The sequence below is a fragment of the Pleurodeles waltl genome, chromosome 7 (assembly GCF_031143425.1).
Source record: "Pleurodeles waltl isolate 20211129_DDA chromosome 7, aPleWal1.hap1.20221129, whole genome shotgun sequence".
NCBI lineage: Eukaryota > Metazoa > Chordata > Amphibia > Caudata > Salamandridae > Pleurodeles > Pleurodeles waltl.
The window spans coordinates 1,024,397,452-1,024,419,290 of NC_090446.1; the positions used below are offsets into that span (position 1 = coordinate 1,024,397,452).

At 47.5% G+C, this 21,839-nt stretch overlaps 1 protein-coding gene across 1 annotated transcript in view; it reads left to right on the forward strand.

Annotated features, from left to right (window-relative positions):
• Positions 1 to 21,839, forward strand: part of LOC138245863 (ATP-binding cassette sub-family A member 9-like) — a 2,236,336-nt gene that overhangs the window by 785,938 nt on the left and 1,428,559 nt on the right. The window contains exon 18 of the mRNA XM_069199841.1: positions 17,803 to 17,922. Coding sequence (XP_069055942.1) covers positions 17,803 to 17,922 — 120 coding nt within the window. The remainder of the gene's footprint in view (positions 1 to 17,802; positions 17,923 to 21,839) is intronic.

Consider the following 21,839-nt stretch of genomic DNA (forward strand, 5'->3'; position numbering starts at 1 on the left):
CACCTTGGGGAGCTGGCACAATCTGATGCACAATGTGTCCCATCATTCAGAAGAGGCTTGTTTGTCCCCTTTCTCACTGCCCCATGTCAGGAAACAGCTCACAATTCCCCCCAAAAAATGCCTCCTGAGAGGCCCTCGACTGGTTATTCCTGCTTCGTTGTTGAAACAAGTAGTGGATTTGGCACACTCTGCCATCTCAGGGGTAGTGAGAACAAAGGCGAGACTCCGATGCAAAGTATAGTTCCCAGGTTTGGATGACCAGGTTGAATGCACAGTGAGACAATGTCCCATGTGTCAAGCAGTTGGTCCCGCTGAGCCCCCGGCACCCATCATCACAGAGTCCATTCCTTTCATCCCATGGTAGCGGACAAGTGCAGATTTTAGAAGTCTACTGGATGATTGCCACATGTTGGATATAATCGACGATTTATCAAAATATCCAGAAATGGAGATTCTGGACTCAATCACAGCGGCCCAAACCATACCTCGCTTAATGAAAGTTATGGCTACTGATGGCCACTGATGGACTGCTACATGAAATTAGGACTGAAAATGGTCCACCATTCTCAAGGCAGGACTTTGCAGAAAACTTAGCTTCCAGAGGGGTTCATCATCACAAAATCACACCCCACCCCCGCAAGTGAACAGGGAAGCTGAACGCTTCATGAGGACTCTAAAGGAGGTTTTGAAAATTACTGCAGCCAATGGTCAGAACATGGAGTGTGCCTTTTGTGCTTTTCTGCGTGAGTATCGGCTCACCGCACATGCCACTACCAAAGTGTCCCCCAGCACGCTATGTATAAACCGGATGGTAGGAGACACCATCCCCCATGTTGGAGACCCTTCTTTGATACAAGACAAAGTGGCAGAGGCCTTGTATCTACGCTTCACCCAAAATGACCGCATCTCAAGGAAAAGGCATGCCCAGCAATGTGACACCTGTATTGATGATTTGGTACTCATAAAGAACAGACATCCAGGGGGAAAATTCAGGCTGCCTATCGAGGTTGAACCCTGGAAAGTGAGTGATGTGAAGGGGACAATTGCCACTGCTCACAAAGGTCGCAAGACAATCACAAGAAATGTATCATTCTTTAAGCTAAACCGACAGCCAGATCCTGAATCAAAGAATGTGAAGGGTAGTCAGTCCACAAATCATTTTGATAATGATGATGCTAATGTCAGCGATCCTCGCGATGAAGCAGGTGAATTGACTGTCTTGGTGCTTGGTAGACTAGATAGTCAGCAACAGTTGGCAGATCCACCAGACTCACAAGGGAATGGTTCAAAAGATGCCCTCTCCATAGGTGACAGTGAGTCGAAAGAAGATGAGGCCATCTTACAGTGACAGGGTATGGAGAGGTATAATCTGCGACCTCAGCCAATTGACTTCTACGAAACTAAAGGATTTTGTGCTGATGTGAATTGATGTTTTTGTCATTGTAGAACAGCTATGCCTCAGGTCTGCACTGTCTTAGGGTTTTATGCAAATATCTGTTTGTAGTAGTGTTGTTTTGTCTTTTATTTTTATTTTTCTATTTTTTTGTTTGGGTAAAGGAGGAATGTTATGTTGGGATGGGTCATCCCATTAATGAAGGTAAAGCAGGGAGAGTTATTGGTTGCACACTGTCATGTGTAGCAACATGGTATCTACCATGATGCGGGGATAGATAGTTAATAAAGGGACCCGAGGCCAGAACCTCGTGGTCAGAAAAATACTGCACTCAGGCCCTGATTTATACTTTTTGATGCAAACCTGCGTTAGCGCGAGTTTGCGTAAAAAAGTATACCGCCGGCTAGCGCCATTCCTGGACACCAGTCGGGCATCATATTTAAGCTATGACACTAGCCGGCGGTAAGGCCCAGTTAGCGTCAAAATTATTGACGCTAACCGGGTGGGGGAGACGTAGGGGAAACTGGAGGTTGTGCGTGAAAGAATTGCCCTAGTCAGGTTAGAGTAAAAAAAATTACTCTAACATGATTAGCGTAATTATTTCCATGCGCAACCCCCATGGACATGACTCCTGTCTAAGTAAAGACAGAAGTCATGCCCCCCAGCCCAATGGCCAATCCCAGGGGACTCATGTCCCCTGGGCATGGCCATTGGGCACAGTGCCATGTAGGGTGGCCCAAGTTAGGTCCCCCTATGGCACTTTGCAAAAAAAAAAAAATACTCACCTGGACTTACCTGGGATTAGTCCCCCCCCATTCTTAGGTGTCCTCCAGGTGTGGGTGTGGGTGTGGGTAGGTGGGGGTGTCCCTGGGGGCAGGGAAGGGCACCTGTGGGCTGTTTCCAAGGTCTCTGACAGGTCCCCTAATGCCTGCCCTGACCCAGGCGTTAAATAATGGTGCTGGGCAGGCTTAGCACCATTATTTAAGGCCCTCCTCCTCCTGTGCATAAATAAGGCGCAAGGGCCTTTGAGTAATTTTTTGCCCGAGAACGCCTACCTTGCATCTCATTGATGCAAGGTAGTTTTCCGCAGACAAAAAATGACTTTAACTCCAATATATTGGCGCTAGACATGTCTAGTGTCAAAATATAAATATGGAGTTACATCCGCTGGATTTGCGTAATAGCGTAAAAATTATGACTCAAATCTGGCACAAACAGAGTATAAATATGCCCCTTGGTGTCATCTCCAATCATTTGCAACAAGTGTACATAATTGCGAGCCAAGATATAGTTCTCAACAACAACAAGTTCCTCCTTTTTAGAAGCTGCTGGTTATGCGGTGGCGGCATTGGGACAACTTTTCTTAAAGTCCGCTTAGTGAAAAGCTTTTGTAAATTGAAGAAATGACGATTCTGTTAGTGGAGACGGTTTAAGGAAGACGGAGGGGAAGGTAATGCAGCACGGAAAAGCAGCAGCTAAAAAAACAACAATACACACCACCACTGAAAAAAAATACTACACAACAAATACACACAAACGTTACCACCTCCATAATCCTGTTTTCATAATACGGTGGTAAAAGGTGTTTGGGGCAAGAAATGCCTTACCTTATCATCAAGGACATGAATTAGGGCCAGTCTAAAATGTTTTGGGATCTGATCCTATGTCTAAATGTAGAACTTGAAATGCTCACTTTATATGATGTGTCTCTTAAGGCTATTTACCCTGAATGTCATGAGAAAATGATTTTGGAAAAATATTTTAGCATTGTTTAAAGTGAAATAAAACCAATATCCTTTTTTACACAAAGGAACTCACTTTTCTAGAAACCTAAAATTGTTATAGGTCTCTGGAAATGAAAATCAAAACTGTGACTTCCATATTGGCTTGTACAAAATGGGAAAATATTAGTATATTCGTCTTACACAAACCTGCACATTTTTGGATCCATCCCTTTGGTCAGCTCTGCACAAGGGGATGGACCTGAATACAGGGTCAGGTAAGGCCAGGAGTGATGAGGTGATGAGATAGTAGTATAGTTAAGGGAGTCTCTGAAATACCATGAGGTGCATACCTGGAGGCACCCTGCAGAGAGGTTTGAAGAGAGGGATTATGGGACTACATTGAGGGTGAGATTTATTTTTGCATTGTCTTTATTGGATTTTCAAAATCTTTCCTTACATCTGCTTGCAGTTCTTTGTTACATAGATGCATGCCAATTACAACCTCACTCAGAACCAATTCAAAATTGAACAATTGCATGTAAAGTAAGGTGGGGCTATCCTACGAAACGTTAGGAGACACATTTTATCAAACGACAATAGCCCCCATTCAGCCTAATGTGGCGGGTAGAGGCGCATATTCCTCTAGCATAGTTGCTTTTTACGGAATATTTATCTGATCAACATGTTGGCATCAAAGTCAATAGAGTGGGATAAAGTTATAGTACATAAAAGGGCTCCTTCAGCATATACAGCAAATATTAATAATAGCTAGCTAAGAAGCGGAAGTCATAGTGGCTTGTTATCATCTTTGTTGTCATTTGGTAGGCTTTGTAATAGCTCATGCCATTGAGGATCTATAGGGTGCTTGCTGAATCCTCTTTTCTTTTCTCAGTGTACTATGTATTGTTGCCACAGCACATTACGATATTGTTTTCCATCATCTGGCTGGGGAACACAGTACAGGAGCCTTACGTCATTGATATCCCCTCTTCTTTCTGCCATTTAAAGGAGATCTAAAAATATTATTATGCTTTGCACCTTTTTGTTGTTGTAGGAAAGCTCTAAGATACATCTCTATATGTTGCACTTATGCTCGTGCACCTGTGACACCTCACCTGCATCTTGTTATTTCTGGGTACTCCACATCATTTGAATAAATTGGCTTGTCCTTCTCAGCGTCTATGGCACACGGAGGATACCCCGGATATAGTCTATTCATTTTTCTTGGAGTCAGATAAGCCCTGTGTACAAAATTGAATTGGATATATTTAAATCTAGAGTAGCAGGAAACTTTGGGCCATATTTATACTTTTTTAGCGCAGCGTTTGCGCCGCTTTTGCGTCACAAAATGATGCAAATGCACTGCTAATAAAGTATAAATATGGGCCTTTGTGAGCCTTTACAAGGGCATGTTTCCACTCGCTGTCATTGACTTCCCTCCCCAAATCGTTCTCCCATTTGTTTCTAAAGATTGTCAGTGATTTTCCAGTATGACCCAGAAATGCTTTTTGGAGCCAGCTGACTAGTCTCATGCGATCCCACATGGGACGTAGTGACTGCAACAGCACATGAGTTTGTGGCTTTAATTGTGTAATTTCTCATTTCATCTTGGGTACTCTAATTTCTTGTATGTTAGCAATTGCCCACATGAAGTCCGCTATCATCCACCAATGTTTCAGATGCAGTTAAGAGTATCCTTCCTATATAAATCCACTATCATCGTAATTCTTGCCTTCTTCTAATGACCAGTTCTCTAGATGGGAAATGTCCACTCATTTAGAAAGGCCAACTAGTGGTTGTCACTGGAGCATAAAGAGTAATGTGTTATATTATGTGCAAACCCTTCCTGAAGAAATCAATGTCTACTTACACCAGGTGGGGTAGTTCTCCAGGGCATGTGTGGAACAACCCCTCCTAAATCTGGGATATATTCACCCCTATGTCAATCAGATTATGCCTAGAGAGCCACCCAGTAGATCAGCAGGCAAATAGTATAGTTCAAAGTCTAGTGTGCTCAACCCAAACCATACTGTTGATAGTTTTAGGTTCTTGGCAATAATACCGGGAGAGTCACAAAGTAGTAGAGAAAGTAAGGAAACATTATTATTTTAACTAAATCAATTTTCCCTATCACTATCAAGGGCAATGTATTCTAGAATGACACCTAAGACAGTGCACGCATAGTGGTACCCAAGTTTCCATCTAACAATTTTGATTCTAAAAGAAAAACCTTGACCTCTAAGTAGTAGAAAATTGTTTGCTCCCATTTTATTCTCCCACCTCCTAGATCTACCTAATGTAGGTCATTATCAGAGCTTGTGGAAAATAGACAGGATTTTGCCCAGTATACCCCTAACCCAGACACTTCTTTAACAACTTTCATCAACTGGGCCATTAAAGCTACGTCCATACTCACATATCTTATAAATAGCAACATGCCATTTGCATATAGTGACATTCAATGAATCCAGTCTCAGTGGGATGCCTTACTCATGCTCATTCAATGCAATCTGGCAGTGAATTGCTCTACTGCCAGGGCAAAAGGGGGTGGGGGGATAATGGGCATCCTGTCACTTACCCCCACCCACCCTGTATGAGTCAGTAATATATTTGCCTTTTCTCACCCTAGACAATGGCCTTGCAATGTTATCCGTATTATCATGCTCTGTCGAAAGCTGCACTTTTATAGAACCTTGAATATATAATGCCAGCTTAGGACATCAAAGGCCTTTTCTAAATCAAGGGCCAAGGAAGCTGAGTGATGCCAGTGAGGGGAAGCTTTCTAAAGTACCCAAACTAATCTTGTTATGGTTATAGTTATGCTACAGCCTGGAATAAATCCATATGGATAAATAGACATCACGTTTTGGAGGCCTGAAGTAGCCTCCTGAATTGTATCTTACTCAGGATTTTATAGTTTGTTTTCAGTATAGACAGGGCCTTTGGGACTGAATATCTAATTGGTTTAACCCTGGTTTTCATAATGTCACGATCAAGGCCTCACTGATGGTGGGACTTAAGTATCCGGCCTCGAATGCTGTGGCATACAGCAATGCCATTTTCAGGACCAGGTTGCCTGCATAAGTATTACCAAATTCTATTGGGAGTCCTTCCAAGCCTTGCATTTTTCTAACTGCCAGTTTCACTAGGGCCCCTTAGTTTTAGCTTTATAGCCTCAACACTGAGCTTTTGTAGAATTTGCAGTTTTATTATTGGAAAGTCATGTTAGTTTCCTCTTGTGTGTTTAGTGTGGCATGTGGGTTTACTTAAATTGCTTTTATGGAAGTGCCCTTATGTTCTGGTCTAGCCTGTCGTGCTAACAGTTTTTTACTTAATCCCCCTTGATGTGTGTTCTCATCAAATATGTGAAGTTATCAATACACCTTATTTTCTCCATCTGCACAGTGTGTTGTTCTTTAGTCTAATCATGTGATTTCGTACCTGCGGTATTAAGTAGGCCTTCTTATTCTAGTTCTGTTAGTGAATATTACAAGGCCTGCGCCTCTAGTTACACTGGTCTGTGGATTTTGAGTATTGCATGTATCCAATGACTGAATATTATCTTTGAGGCTTCCTATTACTCCGGGGAAGGAGGTGGAACCTTTATTTTGTGGGAATATTGATCTTTAACCCACCTTAGTATACCCCTGAAAGCCAGGTTCTCTAGCGTGGTGTTTTGAAGCCACCATATTGGTGTTAGGGAAAGCTGCCTCGCACGGTTAATTTTAGTTTCTAGTCAGGAGGTCAGGAAGAGGTTAAATCTCTTTTCCCACCCCATCACTGTTGCTAGGAGCATGGGCAATTCAGTCTGCTCAATGTGTGGCTTGAGCCAGTTCACATGCAGGACCCTTAAAGGGATCCTGGGAGTCCACAAGTCCACCAGGTAGGTGACTTCACTCTTGCGCTCCAGTACCTCAAATGGCCCATTCCACTTGTCCTGGAGCACCCTAGGCTCCACTGGCGCCATCACCCACACTTTCTGACCAGGTTGAAACTTGACCAAAGTGGCATTCTGGTCATACCAGCGTTTCATGTCTTCCTGGCTTGCTTCTAGGTTCTCCTGTGCGAGACTCCTGAAGCAGGCAGTCTGGTTTCTCAGAGCCAGCATGTAACTGAATACATCCTGGGGGGTTAATTAGGGGCTTTCTCCAAAGCCTCCTTGACCCAGACTCAAAGGTCCCCTCACAGGGTGGCCATATAACAGCTCAAAAGGACAAAAGGCAAGCCCTTTTTCAGGCACCTCCCTGTAAGCAAAAAGAAGGCATGGCAAGAGGATGGCTCACATCTGCCTCAAGGGCTCCGACAGGCCCATTATCATGCCCTTCAAGGTAGTGTTGAATCTCTCAACCAGACCATTGCTTTGGGGGTGGTAAGGTGTGGTGAACTTGTACGTTACCCCACACACCATCCACAGAGACTTCATTTATGTTGTTATGAAGTTGGTACCCTTATTGGACAGCACCTCCTTGGGGAACCCCATGCCTGTAAAAACCCCCATCAATGCACGGGCCACCACAGGGGCAGTGATCGATCTCAAAGGAATGGCTTCCGGGTACCGAGTGGCAAGGTCCACCAAGACCAGGATAAACCTGTTGCCCATGGCTGTCTTGGGATCCAGAGGCCCCACACTGTCAATACCAACCCTCTCAAAGGGGGTACTAACCACAGGGAAAGGTTGGAGGGGAGCTTTTTATTTCCCCCCACTCTTGCCACTTGCCTGACAAGTTGGGCAAGACCTACAATGAGGATCAGAGTTCCTGAGCATTTGGGGCCAATAGAAGTAGATGACAAGCCGCTCAAAGGTCTTGTCCTGCCCCAAATGACAAGCTAAAGGCACCTCATGAGCCAGACCCAGTAGGAAGGCTCTGAAGCACTGGGGTACCACCAGCACACGGGCTGACCCAGGCTCAGGAACCATAGGCTTGCTATATAGGAGGCCATCCTCCCAGTAAATCAAATGTGATCCAGGCTCCTTGCCAGATGCCTGGTCTGCAGCCTGCTGCTGCAAACCCTCCAGAGTAGGGCATGACTTCTGTGCCTCACAGAATGCTTCCCTGGTGGCCCCCCTTCCTGCTGCCACTGTGACGACTCAGAGACCTCACCCAGTTCCGCCACATTATTCCCCTGTAGGCTCCAGGCCCCCCCCTCAAGTTCAGCCTCCTCCTGGACCGTGGGAACTTCTGGGGCCAATTTCCTGCGCCCCTTGCCCTTCCTCCTTCTGGCAGACACCTGGGCCACTATTTCAGGCAACAGGTTCTCCTGATCACCCTGACGGCCTGCCATAGACCGGGTAGACACACAGGCCCACTCAGGCAGACCCAACATTTCCAAGTGTGACCTGCGTTCCACCTCCTGCCAAGGGGAATCCTCCAGGTCATTGCCAAGCACACAATCTACAGGCATGATTGGACTCACAGCTACCTTCAAGGAACCTGAAACCCACCCCCCATTCAAAGGGAACCTGTGCCACTCTGCACAGGTGCGAGTTGTCCACTGCAACTACTTGGTGAAGTACACAGGAATCTATCTGCTCTTCGGACACCAGATGACACCTCACTGTAGTCACACTGGCTCCTGTGTCTCTCAGAGCCTCCACCCTCTGTCCATTGATGGTCACCCACCATCTGTACTTCTTGGTATTATCAGGCACTAGAGTCCTCTGGATCATCTCACTGTCCCTGAGTGAGACAAGGGTCATCTCAGCTGGCTCCCACCCTCCTGGAACCAACTCCTCCCCAAGCGCTACACTGGCCAAACCCTGTGACTGAGCATCCTTACAGTACTGTTTCAGCTGGGCAACTGTGTAACTCTCCAGATTCCCTAAATCAAAAGTAGCTCCAGCTGATGCATCTCCAGATTGAGAAATGATGAAGAGTTAAAAGTGCAAAGTTCCAAAAGCAGAAAAACAATTTCCAAAATGGAGTTCAAAATTCAATCAAGGATTACCACAAAAATGGAAGTTGGGAAAAATCCAAAAAAGAGAAAAGAGCATTAATCACAAAGAACAGTAGTATGTGGTCACGTAATAGTCAGCACTGAAAACAGTAGTGTACACTTAATCACTGTAGGTCAAGTACAAATGGAAGCCCACTTCCAACCGTTGATCACCAATGTTAGAAATGGGGTCGTTGGTTGGCAGTCAGGTTATCCCCTCTCCAAGAAAGGACCCTGACTCTACTCAGAGTAAAGGAGAATCACCCTCAGTTAACCCCAGATCACCCCTTGGTAGCTGGGCACGAGCAGGCAGGCTTAACTTCAGAAGCAAGGAGTAAAGTATTTGTACCAACACACACAGTAACTCAGTGAAAACACTACAAAAAGACATAACACAGGTTTAAAAAAATTGATAATATTTATCTAAAAAAGCAAGACCAAAACAACAAAAATCCAATATACACAAGTCAAGTTATTAATTTAAAAAAGCAAAAGAGTCTTAAATACTTTAGAAAACAGTGAGAACGTTGTTAGCATACAAAGGTACCTGGGTAGCATCAAAATAAAGCCGCACGGGCGAGCGCGCGTTGAAAAAGGCCAGTTTCTCACTCGCAAGCGAGAGCGTGCGTCGTTCCTCCTCCGGTTGGGTCGATGTGCATCATTTCTTCTCTCCCACAAGAGAGTGATGCGTCGATCCGGACTGGCATCTCGGGTCCAGGCAGGCTTTGCGTTGATTTTCCACACCCAGAGATGTTGCGTCAAAATCCGGTCACACGGTGTCAAGAAACCGCGCTGTGTGGGGGCTTGCATCATTAACAGCAGCCGCTGCAGGTGTTGCGCGTCGTTTCTCCAGCCACATTGCGTCGATCTCCCAGCCACGATGCAGGTGGAGCATCAATTTTAGGCACGAGGCCGGTGGTGCATCATTTTTCAGCTGCAAAGCAGGTGGTGCATCAAAAGATTCCCCGCACGGCAGTCTTTGCATGGATTTTTGGCCTTTTCCACCAGCTGCACCTTTCAAGGGCCCAGAGACAGGTTAGGGCACCACTTGGCAGGCAGATCGCAAATTTGTAGAACAAAAAACAAGCGCTGGCTCCCTTGCTGCTTTTTTATAAGCCCTAGGGTGGGCTATGTCCTGGGGGCATTTATATTTTGGATGCAGAAGGGCCATCCGGCCCCCTGCAGCCCCAGAGACCGCCACCTCCCCAGTGCTCCAATCTAAAATGGATGTGGGGAGGCTGTCTGGACCCCCGCAGCCCCGAGGACCGCCACTTCACTGGGGCTCCTGTGAAAATGGATGTGGGGGGGTCAACGGCCACCCCCGGCGCACTTCTCATCTTCAGTCTGGAGGGGCAGTGGGCTCCGCACTTGTTTTTTATAAGCCCCAGGGTAGGCTATGCCCTGGGGGCATTCATATTTTGGAAGCGGGAGGGCCATCCAGCCCCCAGCAGCCCCAAGGACCGCCACCACCCCAGGGCTCCAATCTAAAATGGTTGTGGGAGGCTGCCTGGAACCCCGCAGCCCCGAGAACCGCCACTTTACCGGGGCTCTTGTGAAAATGGATGTGGGGGGGTCACCTGCCACCCCCCGGGGCACTTCTCATCTTCAGTCTAGAGGGGGCAGTGTGGCCCCCCGCAGCCTCAGGGGCCACCATTGCCCATGTGCACTTTGCAAATTCAATGCGGGAGCCCGCTTGGCCTCCCGCAGCCCTGGGGACCACCACCTCCCAGGGGGACTTTTCAAATTGAGTGTTGGGGGCCACACAGCCCCCCTCAGCCCTGGGGACCACCACTTCCCCAAGGTACTTTGTATGTTGGAGGGAGGCCGGCACCTGCTGTGACCTGGGGTGCCCACCCCCAGGACATAGCTGTTTGCTGTGGGTTGGCGGCAGCTTTGACAGCTGCTGCCAAGTCACGGCAAACACTCTGCTCACAGCGAGGGAGAACTGTCAAACAGCTCTCCCTCGGTGTGAGCATGGGTTTCCTCTGTCTTCTTGCTTGCAAAGATGAAGGCAGAAAGACAGCGGAAACTGCTCTCACACAAAGGGAGCTGCTTTAGCAGCTCCCTGTCTGTGACAGCAATACCGGCTCCCACAGGAAGTGGGGAGCTGGCTGGGACCGCAGGGGCCTTCATGCTCCCCGTGGTCCACAACATTGTCATTGGGCGCTCTGGGGAGCACCCAGGTCACATGGCCGGGCCGGATCTCGGCCCTGGGGAGTAGGGTCACACAGCCCCCCTCCCCCAAAAAACAATAACTAATTAGACTGGGCCCTAGGGGATTGGGTCCCCAGGGCTGAGATTGGCCCTGAGGGGGGGAGCCCTGCAGCTCCCTCCCCCCTAAAAAAATAAATTAGGCCAGACCTCAGGGATAGGGTCCCTGGGGCCGAGATTGGCCTTGGGAGGAGGCCTCCCTCCCCCCGAAAAAATTAAATGTTTAGGCCAATGGATGGGGTCCCTGGAGCGAGATTGGGATGGGGAGGACCACACAGCCCCCCCTCAAAAATAAAAATTAGACACTTACGCTGGTCCTGGGGGCCCTGAGGCAGAGATCAATCTGGGAGGGGCCATGCAGTGTTGGGCTGTTATAGGGGTTGGCCACAGGGCCTGCCTGCAGGCCAGGCCACGTGGCCAACCACGGGTGCACATGGCGGTCGGCTGTGTGCAGTGCAGCACACCGTTGGGCGGTTATAGGGGTTGGCCGCAGGCCAGGCCCTGAAAGCAACACCAGCCATGCACAGCCTAAGACCGTACACAGCATGGGGTTGGGTGGTTAAAGGGGCAGGCCGTAGGCCCTGGGGCCTACCCCAGCCACACATGGTCAAAGGCTTTGCGCAGTGGTGGTTGGATTAACGTATAGTAATGAAAATTCCTATAAGTTAAAAAAACATAGAAATTCACTGAAAAATCCAAAGGTTACAGGGACGTTATAGTTAGGAAATAAAATCAAAGAACATATAAATTCACTTAAAAAACCAAAGGTTACAGGAATGTTATAGTTAGGCTCTCATTTTAAACGTAGAAAACCATAGAAATTATATGCTGTAGTTAGAGTAATCTCAAGTAACTATAACTCATGTCCTAAGGTCACTATCACTTGTGCCATCGCCATGCATTGCTTATTACCCCACAAATGACTGCACTCATGACATCTTTGATAACATCATTCATTATATCAATGTAGTATTTGCAGTAAAAGTTGTGAAAAGAACTGTCCACCATGCTCGGGGTGGGTGACTCTACCTACAGCAGATGAATTTCTATGGTTTTGTATGTTTAAAATGTGACCCTAACTATAACGTCCCTGTAACCTTTGTTTTATTTAATTGAATTTATATGTTTAAAAATGATGGCCCTCATTTCAACCTTGTGGTCTTTTTCCAAGACCGCTGAGTTACCGCTGTGCTGAAGACCGCCAGTGCAGGCGGTTTTCCGCACAGCGAATCATGACTGCTGGCAGCCCTCCATTCTTTTTTGGACGGAGATCTGCCAGCAGCCATACTGGTGGTCGACGGGGAAGTAGAGGCTGCTCCACTTCCACCGCCCCGTCATCAGAACACCGCCCACCGAATCCCAACCCAGGATTCGGTGTGGCGGTGTTCTGGTGATGGGGAGCTGGTGGCAGAGCAGCCCCCATGGATCCCGTCCCCTCCCGGAAGATCACCAGACAAGGTAAGGTGATCGTCCGTTAGGGGAGGGGGTGTGCGTGCATGGGGGTGTGCATGTGAGTATGTAGTATGTGAGTGCGTGTATGCATGCGGGGGGGTGTTGTGTGTCTGGAAAATGTGTGTGGGTTGGTCTGTTTGCATGTCTGTTTGTATGTGTGCGGGTATGTGTTGTTGTAGTGTATGTGTGCGTGTAGGGGGGTGTGTATGTTAATGTTGGGGTGGGTGTGTATGTTGATGTTGGGGGTGGCGGTGGGGAGGGGGGTCCGGCCACCTTTGGGGAGTGGTAGGGGGGTCGGGGTGTGAGGGGAGGACTCGGGGTGGGGGAGACCCCGATCAGTGCCAGGGAAGGAATTCTCAGGCACTGATAGTGCCTACCGCCATTTCGTGGCGGTTCCAAACCACCCGAAATCCATGGCGGTATGCAGGGTCCTGATACCGCCGGCGATCTGGTGACGGCCTCCGGGCTGGAGACTGAAGTCTCCAGCCCAGCGGTCGTCACCGCCCTGGCGGTCGGAGTGGAGAAGTGGCGGATGACCATGGTGGTAACTGCCATGGTCATAATTCGATTTTTTTTTCGGCGGCCTGTTGGCGGTATTACCGCCACTTCGCCCCGCTGCCAGGGTCGTAATGAGGGCCTATTTGCCCTAACTATAACGTGCCTGTAACCTTTGGTATTTTCAGAGAATAAATATATATATATATATATATATATATATATACGCATAAAAAGCAACTCTTTGCATGCAGGAGCAATACATTAATCTTTTTCCCTGCCTGCTGTCATGCAGATGAAAACTCCACTCCCAACAAGCGGGAGCAGTTTTAACACTCCTGCTTGCAGGGAGCAGAGTTATGTTTGCTTTTGCTTGGTGGGAGTTGTCATAGCTACCACCAAGCACAAGCAAACAGCTGCCTTCTGAGGGTGGGCACCTTGGGAGGTAGCAGGAGCCGGTCCTCGGGTGTGGCGGTCCCGAGGGTCATATATGGCTCCAGAAGGGGGCTGCATTAGCACAAAAGATTGAAAATTGAAGGGATAGATTCAAGGTTTCATGGCAACTTCTGGGGCAGCCCAATCCCAGTAGAACACTTTGTGGCACCAAAGGCAGGCAGGCCAGCATATCAGGGCAAACAATGGCGGTTCAGCCTAGCAGTCCAACAGTACCTGGTGACTCAAAGTCAAGGAGCAGCTGGCAGCAGGGCAACAAGCAGAAAAGCAATCCAATGAGTACTTTAGGCCACCCAACAAGTAGCAGGCAGCAGGACACCCAACAAGTAGCAGGACCAAACAGAAGAGAGGGCCCTTTTGTAAGGAGACTATCCGTTTACACTGCAGCCTAGTGCTTCAGAACGCTTCTTCCTGCTGCACACAGAGCACGTGGTGTGTGCTCTCCAGTCCCTCAGGAGAGATGTGTCTATGTGCTTCCAGTACGGGCCCTGGTGATGGGCCAGCGACATGGATTGCTTTAGGCCACCCAATAAGTAGCAGGCAGCAGGGCAACAGCAAAGAGAAGTCCTGATGAGTCATTTGTGCAGCGCAGCAGTCCTTCTGACATATGTTCAGTTCTAATTCAAAACATGCTCTAAAATCATTGGGTTAGAGCCCCTGTACTTATACCCAAAAATACCTTGTGTTCCAGGGATGACTTCTAAGGAACCCTTTCAATTGTAACACAACCCCTTTCAACTCAACCGTGGCTCCAGCTCTCAGCAGGGGGTAAATCAGCCCTTTGTGTGAGGGCAGGACACAACCTATACCTATGTAAGTGTGCCCCGCCTCCCTCTCTCCCAGTGCAGATATACTATCAGTATGCAAGTGGATGCAGATGCCTCTCTTGTCACACCCGGCCCCTCCTGTTTCGTGGCTGTCTGGAAATTATGCACAAAGTGTAGCTGTCTCTCAGCCCTAGACGTGGATCGGAGTCAGGCTGCAAAACACTAGAGCTATAAGTACAAAGAAGTGCCTACTTTCTAAAAGTGGCATTTCTGAAATAGTAATGTAAAATTCAACCAAACCAGTAAACAGGATTTCTCACTACCATTCCAAACATACCAAACATGGCCACACTACTCCTTTCATATCAGAAATGACCACTTAAAAAAATGTAAGGGAATCCTGAATGCTAACCTATGAGAGGAACAGCCCTCACATCCCCACAGAAAAACGAACTAGTCTGTTGTTACCACCAGGACATGTAAAAAATAAAAGTACATGCCCTACCTTTTACATACACAGCACCCTGCCAATAGGACTGCCTAGGGCCTAACTTAGGTGTGACTTAGGTATAGAAAAAGGAGAATTTAGGCCAAGGCAAGTAGTTTGAAATACCAAGTCAATGTGGCAGTAAACTGTGCATGCCGGCCCTACAGTGGCAGGCCTGAGACAGGTCTGAAAGGCTACTTCTGTGGGTGGCGCAATGTTATGTTACAGCATTCTTATAGAGCACACATACAACCAAAAAGGTTTCAAGGCTCTACAATCTGCCCTGCAGGCCCACTAGTAGCATTTAATTTACAGGCCCCAGGTATATTATATACCACTTCACAAGGGACTTACAGGTAAATTGAATATGCCAAACAGGTGTAAGCCAGTCATACCAAGTTTTAGGGGTTGCTTTGCAGTGCTAAAGTGCCCAGAGTCCTAAAGCCAACAAAAAGAGGGTCAGAAAAATAAGAGGAGAGAGGCAAAACGTTTTGAGACAGCCCTGCAGAAAGGGACATTTTCAACACTTAAAAATAACCTCTGGCATAATAAAAGCAGTAAAGAACTTGGGGCCATATCTACAAAGCATTTTTACAATTGGAAACAGCCGATCACAAAAATGCTTTTAAATATGTACAAAACTATGTACAAAACATGAATTGAAATTCAGTAACAGGTTTGGCAGCAGAGCCCCGTCACGTCTCCTGTCGGAGGACCCCCTGACATCAGGTAAGTCGGGTGCTCTGACAGGGGAGGGGATGAGTGGTGTTGCGTGTGTGTGTGGGTGTGTGTATGTCTCTGCATGCGTGTATGCGGGGGGTGTTGTGTGTTGTGTGTGTGCATGTATGGATGTGTGAGTGCGTGTAAGTTGTGTTGTGTGAATGAGTATGTGAATGAATGTATGTCAGTGTGAGTGGATGTGTGTGTGAATGGATGAATGCATGTGTGGATGAATGTGGGTATGAGTATTTTTATGTGTGTGTTCGTGTGTGTATGAAGGTGCGTGTATGTTGTGTGGGGGGTCTTGAGAGGTAGGGAGGTGGTGGAGAAACCTGGAGAGGGGGAGGGGGTGAGGAAGACCCCTAGCAGTGACAGGGAAGGGATTCCCTGTCACTGATAGGGCCTACCGCCATGGTTTTCGTGGCAGTAAGGAAGCCACAAAAACCATGGCGGTAGCCGGGATCATAATCCCACGGGTGGGCTAGTGAGGGCCGCCGGGCTGGAGGCTGAAGTCTCCAGCCCGGCGGTTGTTACCGCTGTGGTGGTCGGAGTGATACATTCCAACCCGCCAATGTCATAATGTGGCAGTATGTACCCCCAGCCTGTTGGCTGTATTACCTCCAAATTACCACCGACCGCCGGGGTCATAATGACCCCCATAATATTTACAATCCTCTAGTACTTAATTTGAGCCGGTAGTTGCCAGTGGGTGTCACAGTCACTCATTTTTGAGGACCAGCACTTATTTTTTGTCATCAAACATTTACTGAGAGCAAGAGAGAGAAAAAACACATAAAACGGAAAGGCAGAGGAAGTGAAAGACAGAAAAAACAGCAATAAGGGAGAAACTAGGAACCTGCAAAAGTGAGATAAACATGCAGTGAGTGTCTGGAAGTGGATTATAGAGGTATGAGGTGGATTCATGAATACGCAGCCTTGGTATTGGGTGCACCGACATTTAATTTAATTGGCCACAAGCTTCTAAACAGAGCTTTGGGTACTGGCAATTACTCTTTTACAAATTAAGTACTGCAATCCTTCTTTCTTAGGATACATTTTGTCACTTTTGCTATGGTTTTGATTGCTTTGTGTCTCATCCTCACTACAGGTGGGTCTGGAGTTTTAGAGGTGTGACGTTTTTTGCTTCACTATGGCCTCCTATTTAAAGATATGTTTTCGATAAAGACAGTTTCTTCATTTAAACACCGAGTGGCTTGTTTAAGATCTGTTTTGAACAATTGTGAAAGAAGTAAGCACAAAACTTTATTTAGAACTGTAGAACTGGTGACAGGGAGTGAAAGAAATTACCTGAATTTTGATCAACTTCCAAATGAGACCTGTATGCAAATATTTATCCTCTGGTATGTGTCATACCTCTTCATGTTACTTCATTTACATTATGTGGGAGTGACTACCTACACCCTAGTGTTGTAGATGCATAAATGCCACATGTTAGGGCTGTTTGAGATCTTGTGTGCAGAGTCCAGGGGCGACTCGTCCATTTGGGTAGAGGAGCGTTGCCCCCGCCATTAGCGATAGCTGCAAACCTTTACAGGAAAACAGTAATAAACAGTGTTAATTATCATTTCCTTATAAAGGGGCGGGGCCACGAGGGTGACGAGGAGTGAGTGGGATTGCTCAGAGCACAGGTTTGTTTGGCCGGCCATCTCGGGCTGGTGAAACACACATGCGCACAGGGCTCTCTCCAGCTCAGCAACACAGTTGCTGGGATGGAGAGCACCTGCACAGGCTCCCTGTCTGCCTGGGAGCACCCTGGCTTGGCACTGCCAGCCAATCCTGACGCTGCTCTGAGCAGCGTCAGGATTGGCGCAGGGTAGGCTGGGAACCTGTGTCTGCCTGGAGCGACGAGGAAGAGAGGAGCAACAAGGAGCAAGGTAAGTGTCTTTTTATTTTATTTTTAATGTATTTAATTTTTATTCATACCAGAGCCCCCGTACACTGTGACGCCCCACCCCTTCCATGCAGCGTGAGCCCCGACTGGTGCAAACACAAAATAAAGCCTGACATCAATTTGTTGGGTTAAAGCTTTATTCAGGCCCATCTCCACCATGAGTCCTGGCTTGCATGAAAAAGACCTCTATTTTAGGAAGAACTTTGATATTCAATCTGTAATTTTCATTTAAAGTCTTATTTTTTCTCTTGCAGACCTTTTTTCTGATCTCGACATTCGTACAGGCCAGGACATTACATCCTATGGGGTTTCTATGACAACATTGGAAGATGTTTTCTTAAAATTGGAGGGAGACCAAGCTATTGAACAAACAGGTAACAGTAGCACAAGCAATTTGATTTCAGGAAAGAGGTGATCTCTGTTATAATGTGCAGCAATTAAAATAAAATATGATACTGCTGCTCATAGCACAATAAATCAGTACTGATTAACCCATCCTAAATAAGATGGATGACCATCACTGTGATCTGGGGGACCTGTGGTGCACGGACAGCTGGATGGACAATTGGCATTTGTAAGCTAGAAGAACAAGTATGCAGACATTTGACTTACGTTTTTTCATTAAAATAATAAGAGCATGTTCTGTTTACGTCAATATCACATTTGTAGTCAGACCCAAAGTGTTACACTCTAGCAGGCATCTCCAACGAGTTGCTTGTGAGCTACTGGTAGCTCTGCAGATACCTGTAAGTAGCTCATCTATGTGCAACCCACACTACTAAATTAGAAGCTTTTGTTTGGTTGAATTTATATACATATACCAAAAGTTAGAGTGCATAGTTGAGAACATTTTTTTTATTTTCAGGACTCCTAAGCTGCTATTTAAAGAAAAAAAATGAATTTCCAAAATAAATGTAAAGCTCATATGTAAGTGATAAATAATTTCGGCATTGAAAATACTTTTTACAAATGTTATTACCTTGGTGCTAGAGATACTGCAGCTATATTTGTTGTGTATTACCTATGTATATGCATTACATAGTGAAAAACACTTTTATACATTACTGTTTGCAGACATGCCTGATGCACTGGGGTGGTCAATGGTAGTAGTCTTGCATATGGTGGTCACTAATGTAATTTTGTTTCATGTAGACACTATTATATCACTAATAATATTAGTAGCTCTTGATGTGTCCCACTGAATGTAAGTAGCTCTTGTTACAGAAAAGGGTGGAGCCCCCTGCGCTATAGGATTTGGCTGTTAATGTTCTTCAATTTACCTACATTTAATTCGACATTTCTATATCTGTAATCACATTACTGAGTGTCAATTAAACATGTCAGAAAAATAAATAAAATGCTATTAATTTGAAAAATATTACTTTAACCAGGAATAGGATTGACTGATGATAGCAAAATAATATAGCAAACTATGGCAGAATGAGGCTTGCTATGGGCCACAGTCTTGATATGGGCTTTTCCAGAGCTCCCACAGTGCCAAAGCAGGAGAATCAACATTGGCGAACACGTTTTAAAGGTGAACCTCTGTTTATCTTTGGTAACTTTATCTGAGCACTGAGACTAGACTGTGAGTTCTGACGGCCTCTGAGAAAATAAAACTAAAGTCTCCGTGATTTTCTGCAAAGTGTCTCAGTTCCAATTCTGTCGAGATTGTTTGTGGTAAAAAATATTCCAGGGACTCTTTCGCTAGAGCTGCACACACCCACCAGGGGTCTGTACACAGGGGTATGTCTTCATATCCTATTCATCTGCAGCGGTAGGTATCTAAGGGACACAAGAGTGAGGAGGCTGTCACAAACTGAACATTGGAGCCACAAGAGTAGTTTGCATTCTGTAAACAAGTATGATTTCTCCAGTATGTGCCTATTTCTCCTGTGACGCAGCATGATTCCATAGGTTGCCCCCCCCCCCTGAAATGGCATCCACCTGTCCTGTGTTGAGAGACAGGTGGAAATGAGGTAATTCTGCTGACATTGTGCGCCGTGGCGGGAGGCGGTTGGGAACTGCTGTGCAATTCCTCATTGGTCAATATTGGACCCTATGGTGTACAGTGGCCAATGGTGATCTACGCTGGAGGTGACGGTATGCACCACCGCGGATGTGACCACCATTTTCTATATGATTCCTCACTTGCTATCTGACCCTCCATAGGAGAGGACCTACACTGCATATGCTGCTGAGACCTGTGCCTGGAACCTACCATGGCCCATGTGACTGGTGAAAGGGCCCCAGCCTTCACTTCAGAGGAGTTGGAGAGACTGGTGGATGGGGTCCTACCCCAGTACGGACTGCTGTAAGGGCCTCCAGACCAACAGGTGAATACACTGTGGGCACAATGCATGTGGCATGAATGCAGGGAGGTGTGTGTGAAGGCATTGTGTAAGGTGGGTGTGTGGATGTCCCCTTTGCGATGTACTCGTTGTGTGCTGGGCCATGTGTGTGCCAATGGTGATGGAAACGGGTACGGTGGGCCATATGTGTAACTGGCTGGACTGTTTGTCTAATGGTGTTTTCCTGTGTGTATTGCCTCTGCAGGTCAGCGCCCATCAAAAGAAGGGTATATGGCATGCCATTGCCAAGGACGAGCGGACCCTGAGGGGTCTTTGCAGGCGGAGCACCCACTGTCACAAACAGTGGGAGGACCTGAGACGCTGGGCACGAAAGAAGGCGGAGGCCCTGCTGGGGATGGCCTCCAAATGAGGAAGGGGTGCCCGTCGAACCCTGACCCCCCTGATGGCCCACATACTGGTGGTGGCCTATCCAGAGCTGGATGGGCACTTGAGGGTATCACAGCAGCAACAAGAGGGTGAGTACAGTGGCTATCATTACAACTTACGGCTGGTGGGGTGGTATCCGGGTAGTGGATGTGTGTTAGTGGGTGCCCCTAGGACAGGCCTGACATAGCAGCGTAGGTCCTCTGGTGGCTAGGGTTCTGAAGGGATAATCCTGCATACCTAGCTTGTAAGCATCCACTGTTGGTCAGGGCAGCATGGGTCCCAGGTGTGCTGCAGTTGGCGGTGTGTGCCCCTCCTCATGCCTTGGTGGCTAGCAATATCAGTGGTGGTGCAATGCATAGTGTGTCTGTTCCGTTTGTGAGGGTGCTGTGTATGCCAACAGTGGTGTTGGTGCAGCCATTGACCCAGTGTATCCTTTGTCTCTCTCCCCCCCTTTCTTGTTTTTGTCATCATGTCCTTATGTGAATTAGCATCATCTGGCGGAGGAGCAGAGGCACCAGCAACAGAGGGAGCTGCATCCCACAGGACCCAGGAAGCAGAGTCCATTGACGCAGAGGGCACCAGTAGGATGGAGGGCGAGGGGAGCACCACGACGGAGACTGGAGGGAACAATTCAGACTCAGATACCTCCTCTGATGGAAGCTCCCCGGTGGTGGCGGACACTTCTGTGACCTCCCCAGCTACAGGTACATCTGCCACCCCTGTACCAGCACCACCCTCCCATTAGCCCCTCAGTGAGTTGCCCATGCCCGATCACCCAGGAGGGTGGACATCTCCTTCACCCCCGGCACCTCAGGCCCTGTCCCAATGAGCCCTGCTGCCCTGAGTGAGGAGGCTATTGATCTCCTGAGATCCATCTTTGTAGGGCAGTCAACCATTGTGAATGCCATCCAGGGGCTGGCAGCCCAGATGCAACAATCTAATGCATTCCTGGAGGGCATTCACACTGGATTGGCGCACAACAGAAATCGATCCAACCTCTGGCCTCCTCTCTAATGGCAGCCATTGTCCCTGTTTCTACCATCCCCCCTCCAACTACAACTTCCCAGTCCCATTCTCCTCAACCCCAACCCATCCCAAGCACACAGCCAGATGAGCATGCATACAGGACAACACCCAAGAGTGTCATAGGCAAACACAAGCACCACACTTCATCCCACAGGCACTCACACAAACACCATCCAGTTGCAGACACAACAACATCCACTATTTCCACTGTCTCCCCCTCTTCCTCCTCCTCTACCTCCCACCCAGTTACGTCCACACTCACACCTGCATGCACTACATCATTAGCCACTAACTGCATCATCACAACACCAATCAGAACACACACCTCACTGGCAGACACCTCCACAACAGCCATGCACACGTTCCCCTGTGTCCTCTCCCACTGTATCTGTCCCCCCCTAAAGTACACAAACGCAAGCACTCAGACACGCAACAGCCATCCACCTCACAACAGCATACATCCCATGCACCTGCATCCAAATCCAGCAGACAAATACCTCCAACAACCACTCCCTCATCCTCCACTC